Below are 7,242 nucleotides of genomic sequence, written 5' to 3'. Positions count from 1 at the left end.
CTCTTTGTTACATTACCCTTGATTATGACCTACCAGGCCTCCCACATCTACCTCACCACCAATTTGGATCACTTGTTGTTCCCTTTTCCCTGGGTTTGTTAACACCACTTCCTTTCCCCCAACTTCCCCCTCTCCCATATCCCCGCCCCCTTCCCCGAACTGTCGGTCCCATTGTTTTCTCCTCCGGATTGTTCATCCAACCTATCTTATTTAGAGATAATAACATGCACAAAAACAAGACAGAGAAAAACCAAGCAACAATATACAACAAAATAACAACAACAACAACAAACCAATGACAAGCAACAAAACAAAACACAACAAGAAAGAAAAGCTTGTAGTTAGTTCAAGGATTGTTTGTTGGCCTTTAGGAGTGTTTTCCTGTCCAGTTTGTTGGGGCACTATGCCCTGGCCCTAGAGTCCACCTTCTGCATTCCCTGGGGACCTCGCTTCTCTGTGCCCTTGCTGTTCTGTTGCACCCCCTTGGTGTTTTGCCTTGGTGTGGCGGGATCAGATAGGGTGTAGTTCCCACACTGTGTCTCTGGTGTTGTCCCCTGTAGGGCTATGAGTCAGTGAGGGGCGTCATGTCTCATAGTGGGACTGGCCATGTGGTCCTCTCTTTGGACTGCCTGCTCTAATTGGGAACATCTTCCTCAAGGCCTGGTGGGCCAGGATGTGCTGCACTTCCTCCTCATTCCCTGTCATTTGCGCTCGTGTGCTCCGATCAGATATGTCCCTTTCCTGGAGCTGCAAATTCAATGCTGTCTTTTGAAATCAATTCTTCTGGGGGAAGGGGCACTTAGTATTTGGGATTGGGGCCGGCCCCCCCAGACTTCTCCACTGGTTTCCTACTGCACGCAGGCATGTTGCATTCACATCTTGGAGCACTGGGTTGAAGTCTGGTCCTTCTTTCCCTGTGGAGATACAAACAATACCCTCCCCTTGAGTGGGTTAGTGCCCTGTGCCCCCGCTACCCGTTTCTTTTTTATTATTTTTTTTCCTTTCCCCACCTCCTTTTTAGTTGTCTACCATGTGTATCCCTGTATTTGATCTGGTCCCTGCTGTATTACCTGGTCTTCACCCCAGGAATGTTTGTATACAGTAGCTTTTTCCCTATGCCCCTTTTGCATTTTTTTTTTTAACGCTTACCTCAGCGGACTCATGTTGTACTTGTCCTTTTGTGCTTGACTTACTTCACTTAGCATGATTTCCTCCAGTTCTTCCCATGTAGCAGTGTGCTTCATACTTTCATCATTGCTTTTTAGGAATGTGTAGTGCTCCATTGTATGTATGTACCACAGTTTTTTAATCCAATCGTCAGTTCATACAACTTTTTAAATGCAAAGTTAATTGAGGAAGGCATCTGAAGATTTGGCATATCGATGCTTGTGAAATCTTCTGTCAGTTTGAGTTCATATTTTCAGTGGCTCCTGAGAAACCCCGTGATGTAGCCTCCTGTGCGATGACTCTGGAAATCTCCCACCCCCTCCCCACGCCCCCTCCTGCTCCATGGTAAGGGTCAGCTTTGTGGATGGGAATTCATTTGATGGCAGCATCACCAGAACTAAGTATTATGAGCTATAAGTCTCCCAATATTTAATACGTATGTTTTATAATGAATCCAATTTTCATTTTAATTACTATTTCTTTGCATGGAACAACCTGGAATATTTTCAGTGGGGCTAATTGCCTCTTATTGTTTGAAGTGCTTTTCTATATCAGTGTTCCATTCTAGTTGATAGAATTTGCACACGTTTTTCATCAGTTTGTCCTTGGCCTTTTGATTTGGTTTATAAAGCATTTTGACAGACTTTCAGCCTCTAGCTCATCAGACCAGTCCGTTTTCCTTTGACGGTTCCTCCCTTGCCTAGATGCTGTGGCCTTTCTAGTCTGAAGGTCGGCTGTTCCTGGTCTTGTATTAGTCACTCGCTGTGGGCTTGCTCATTCCTATGCCGTCCTAAATCAGACGTTTTCTACGTAATTAAAGCAGAAGTGAAAATTGGTGGGCGAGTAAGTGGCCTTCGCATTGGTGTCCATTCCTGGCACCCACAGCACCACAAATATGTGGAAGGGGCAGGAGGGCTATGGAACCAGGCAGTGGGAGGGAGGAGGGCAGCGGATGGGACACCTCACGTGACTGTTTTAGAACACAACCTGGTTTAGCCCTTATAATAGGCCAGTGAAGGAGAAGCCCTGTTGGCAAGGTAGGTTAAACACTGAGGTGCTAACTCAAAGGTCAACCATTTGAACCAATTCGAAGCTCCTCAGGAGAAAGGTGAGGCAGTCTGCTTCAATCAAGATTTATGCCCTCAGAAACCCAGAGGATTAGGTAGTTTTGCTCTCTCTTCTAGGCCACTGGCAGTTGGAATCCGCTCAGTGTCAGTAGGTGTGATTTGGGGGTTGGTTTTACAGCTTGAAAGTTGGGATTTAGAAAGATGCAGTTCCAAAGCCAGCTGGGATCGGACCTGTGTGCCGAGTCAATCCTGGATTCCATCCACTTTGTACTTGCTTGAGTGCGTTCCCTCTGTTGTCAGCCCCGTAAACCCATCGGGAGGAAAGAAGTCTTCATGCGAGTAACTGATGACTAGTACCTCCCATCGCCATCACGGTTACAGTAATCGTGCAAGTGGTCAGTAATTCTAAAATGTCAGGCATGGTGTTCTTGCATCCAGGCAAAGTTTGCACAAGGGAGGGGCTTTGGCTTGCCTGGGTAAGACAGGGCTCCTTTGCCCTTGAGAGGTGAAAAGTTATTCTGAGTACTGGCTGCAGGAGAAGCCAGAGGATATTTCTTTTTTATGTGTCGCAGTGCCACACATGGCTGTAATCCCCAGATTATAGAAGTGCCTGGGCATTTAGAATTTGTGATGTTTCTCATAGAACCCCATATATGGTTTGGGTGGAATCAGATCTCATTATATGCTAGATTTTTTAAATCATTTTATTAGGGGCTCATACAACTCTTATCACAATCCATACATGCATCGATGGTGTAAAGCACATTTGTACATTTATTGCCCTCATCATTCTGAAAACATTTGCTCTCCACTTAAGCCCCTGGCATCAGGTCCTCATTTTTCCCCTCCCTCCCTGCTCCCTCCTCCCTGGGGGATGGATAACAGAAAAGTGGGTGAAGGGAGACGTCGGACAGGGCAAGATATATGCTAGATTTAATAGAATAAAAGAAAGCAGGATCCAAAATTTAGGAAGATGCTGTAGGAGAAAAACTTAAGAAAATTTTTATTCATTAAGCTACCGCATATACTCATATATTAGCTGAGTATATCTTAACTGCAGTTTTTGTGGTAAAAATTGGGTGCCTCATTTTAAATTCAGCACATTTTAAATGCAGTTTTTGTGGAAAAATTATTCGCCTCAGCTGCTATTCAGATCGGCTTATACTCGAGTATATACGGGAATGAGAGCAATACCTAGTTTGATAATGACCCCCCACCCCCTGCCCTCAGCAATTGATTCATGTGGCTTTTTACATTTAGCGTTCTCCTCCCATTCACCATCACCTTGGAGTATGGCTGATATAGACACTTTCTAGTTCTTATATGCATGGTAAATCGTACAGCATCCTCAAACATGGGTCCCCACTGACTCATTACAAATGTTGGGTATGTTGTGTGACGATGTGAAATGAATTGGGATTAGTGTGTGTGTGTGTGTGTGTGTGTGTGTGTGTGTGTAGCTGAGTCTGTAGTTTGTAGGAGAACTGGATGGAGCAGGTGCTTTAGCCAGGACCGGGATCATTGGAACGGGGTGCAGGGGGCGGGGGCGGGTGGGAAGTGAGATAGTGAGATGTGAGCATGAACATGAGAGCTGGTGGGGGGTGGGGGGCATAGAGGCAGAGAAAGGTAGCAGGATTGGATTAAAATGTGAGGTATTGGAGACTATATGCCCATTGTAAAGAACACAGTCGCCATATGAAGGAACTTCACAAAGTGTTTGGGAAAATGGAATTGAAAAATAATGGATTTTCCCCATTTGAAACCCCTCTTTAAACTTTCACAAGCTTTTGGTCTTTTCTGGAAGTCTCAGATGTAAATTTTAGGATTGAAAGAAAGAACAGGTCAGTGAGTGTTTTCATTGCCCTCTGGATCAGAACATTCCTAATCCCCAGAATCGTGCAAGCCCAGTGCACGTGACCTGGGCAGCCATTTAGGCTCCACTATCAGTTTGTGCAAGAGATGTGTTGTTTTCATTGGGGCGTTTGAAAGCCTGTTTTCTGGGACTAACCTGCTTCTTTGTCTCCCCCCAACACACAGCATGGGTCAGAGTGGGTCTCCTCGCCATGCAGTGTGTGCTCCTGCGCTCGCGGGGAGGTTCGATGCACCCCCCAGCCATGCCCATCACTCTCTTGCGGACCCCGGGAGCTGGAGTTCATCCCTGAAGGAAGCTGCTGCCCTGTCTGCGTGGGCCCTGGGAGTGAGTACAAGCGTGGAGAGAAAGAGCCGGGGAGGGTCGGATGCCTGACATCCCAGCCTTTCTTTATTCTTTTCTTGCTTAATGTAACTCAAAGGTCACTAACTCCAATTCTGTTGGATCCAGTGTGTAGCCATGCACTTTGAAAGCAGCAAAGTTTCAGAGAGAGAGAGCGAGATTGGAGCTGGTCTTTAAGGTTTTTTCCAAACTTGGCATTTTGTGGACCACTGATGTCTACATTTTCTCTTGGGTGATTATATCCCCCTCTGTCGTCACAGCTCCTGAGAAGGCAGAGAAGGGGGGAGAGCTTTCCATGTGATTCTCTGAAACCAAGCTAGTTTTCCTGCCTTCGTTGTGGAGAGAAGAACAAAAATACATCAAATTCTCTATGTAGTGTGGCACAAAGGGTTCAGAGCTCAAAGACTAGCCAAAAGGCTGGTGGTTCAAACCGCCTAGAGGCTCTCAGAAGACAGGTCTGGTGATCTGCTTCTGAAAAGTCACAGCTTTGAAACCCTTGCCGAGCAGGTCGCCTTTGACTAGTCCGTTGTGAGGCAGAGCGGACGGCTGCGGCGGCCACAGGGATAACCATGTTGCTGGCTGCCTATGAGCTGACTTCACACATTTCCTCAGAGCACACAGGAGGGAGCAGGGCTCTCATTGGTCTGCATTGCACCATTGCTGAGAAGATTCTGTCCAGCAAGCCAGGGCCCAGCTCTCAGGCTCTCTCCCCCGGGGCCACTCGGGGCTCATTTGCTCCTCTTAGTACTTTTTAGGGATGCATGTTCCCTTCTCTTTTTTATAATGAAATAATGCATACTTTATGATACAAAGGACTTCCTGTCATTGCTGTGTTGTACTTTCTCCTGACACATAATAATTAGAATTACTCTTTAAGTGAACAGAATCCAGAATCTGCACTCTATGTTTGCTTTTAACTGAACTATATATACCCCCTTTTTTCTTGGTCCCCATTTATACCATCCCGGCAATCTTTTACCATGGAGAACCACTCCAAGAATTACAAGGCATGCTAATGCTCGCCGTACACGTTGCACGTGCCACCCACCAAAAATAATTGCTAGCTGCGCTGGCCCCAATAATCCTGCAAGTGAAACCGTTTGAAACAGCTGCGTTGAAGATGGGTCAGCGACAAGGGTCTCTGAGTCTGTAAGGTTCTTCGTGGCCCGAGAGCCGTCTTCACTGGTATGCCAGGAGTGAGTGGCACCTGCCGAAAGCACTGTTACCACAGAGAGTGGAGGGTAACCAGGGCCGGCTCCAGGATTTTCTGGGCTTGGTATGAAAGGAAACTACCAAGCCACTTGTAATTTCTTAAAGAGTCCTGGTGGCGCTATCGGGTACATGTTGGACTGCTAGTTGCAGAGTTGATAGTTCACACCCACCAGCTTCTCTAAGGGAGAGAGATTTTTTCTTTAAGATTTTTTCCAAACTTGGCATTTTGTAGACCACTGATGTCTACATTTTCTCTTGGGTGATTATAACCCCCTCTGTAGTCACAGCTCCTGAGAAGGCAGAGAAGGGGGAGAGCTTTCTGTGTGATTGTCTGAAACCAAGCTCCTCCACTCCCATGTCAATTTACAGCTTCAGAAACCTTGTATAGCAGTGGTTTTCCACCTTCCTAATGCCCCGACTCTTTAATACAGTTCCTCATATTGTGACCACCTCCAACCATAAAATTATTTTCGTTGCTACTTCATAACTGTCATGTTGCTACTGTTAGGCATCGTCATGTAAATATCTGATGTGCAGAATGTATTTTCATTGTTACAAATTGAACATCATTAAAGCAGAGTGATTCATCACAAAAGCATTATGTACTTACATATTGTGAAATATTTATTTCTAATGACAAATCAATGAAATTTTGTCTCGAAGCATAGTGTAGCCTGGGTAACAGTCTTCACACCGGGTACTCGTCTGTGGGTGTATCCGCCTGTGGGCGGACCCGCCTGGAGACTAGAGGAGCGGTGTCTGGGTTCCTAAGACCATCGGATAAAGTCTGAGCCACACGCCGAGAACCGCTGCCGCATAGGGTCACACTGAGTTCGAAGCACTCCGTGGTGGTGGGTGGAGTTCGTGAGTGGTGCCCATGGGCCATATGCTCCGCTCTGACCAGGTGTTGGAGACTCCGCTCTATCCAAGGGTACCTGGGAAGATCTGCCTTTCCCAAATGAGCATTGAAACCTCACAGATGACAGAAGAGCATTCCCATGACTCGGAGTTGGCTCGAAGGCAACTGATTTTTGTGAGGAAAGAAAAGAAAAAGGAAACAAAGAAACGCTTCCACCCTTCCCCTCCCACTCGCTGTGGCTCCTCGACGTTCCTCGGTGTCTCCTGCGGTGTGTCATGTAATGCTTCCTCAGATACAGGGGTCCTCAGGCTCGAATGCAGACTTGCGTAAGTGCCGGGTGACCTGCTCCGCACCTGGGAACCTCTTTCCCAGACGACAAACCCAGTGCCGGTGCGGGGCAGCACGCCTGGGCAGGATGGGAGCAGGCAACTCATGGCCCACCCCAAGTCCAGCCAGGACACCCAGTGGCCGTGGAGTCACCTCCTACTCCCGGGGCTGCATGCGGTGGGTGCAGAGTAGAAGTGGTGCACAGGGTCATCAGGCAAGTAGACCGCCAGGCCTTTCTTCCCAAAGCAGGGTGCCGAGGAGCTTCAGAGCTCCAGCCTTCCCGTGAGTAATTGGACGCTTAATAGTTTGAGTCACCCAGAGACTTCTTAACCCACCCGAACTAGAAACCCAAACCCAAACTCCTTGCCCTCCAGTCCATGCTGACTCTTAGCGATGTC

At 47.2% G+C, this 7,242-nt stretch overlaps 1 protein-coding gene across 1 annotated transcript in view; it reads left to right on the top strand.

Moving 5' to 3' along the window:
- FRAS1 (Fraser extracellular matrix complex subunit 1) overlaps nt 1–7,242 on the top strand; it is a 593,853-nt gene that overhangs the window by 259,736 nt on the left and 326,875 nt on the right. Inside the window, exon 5 of the mRNA XM_013004822.2 lies at nt 4,272–4,431. Coding sequence (XP_012860276.2) covers nt 4,272–4,431 — 160 coding nt within the window. The remainder of the gene's footprint in view (nt 1–4,271; nt 4,432–7,242) is intronic.

Source organism: Echinops telfairi, unplaced genomic scaffold (assembly GCF_000313985.2).
Source record: "Echinops telfairi isolate 266 unplaced genomic scaffold, ASM31398v2 ScPeMD7_7468;HRSCAF=8506_0, whole genome shotgun sequence".
In the NCBI taxonomy this organism is placed as follows: Eukaryota; Metazoa; Chordata; class Mammalia; order Afrosoricida; family Tenrecidae; genus Echinops; species Echinops telfairi.
This window is presented reverse-complemented; position numbering and strand designations above follow the sequence as displayed.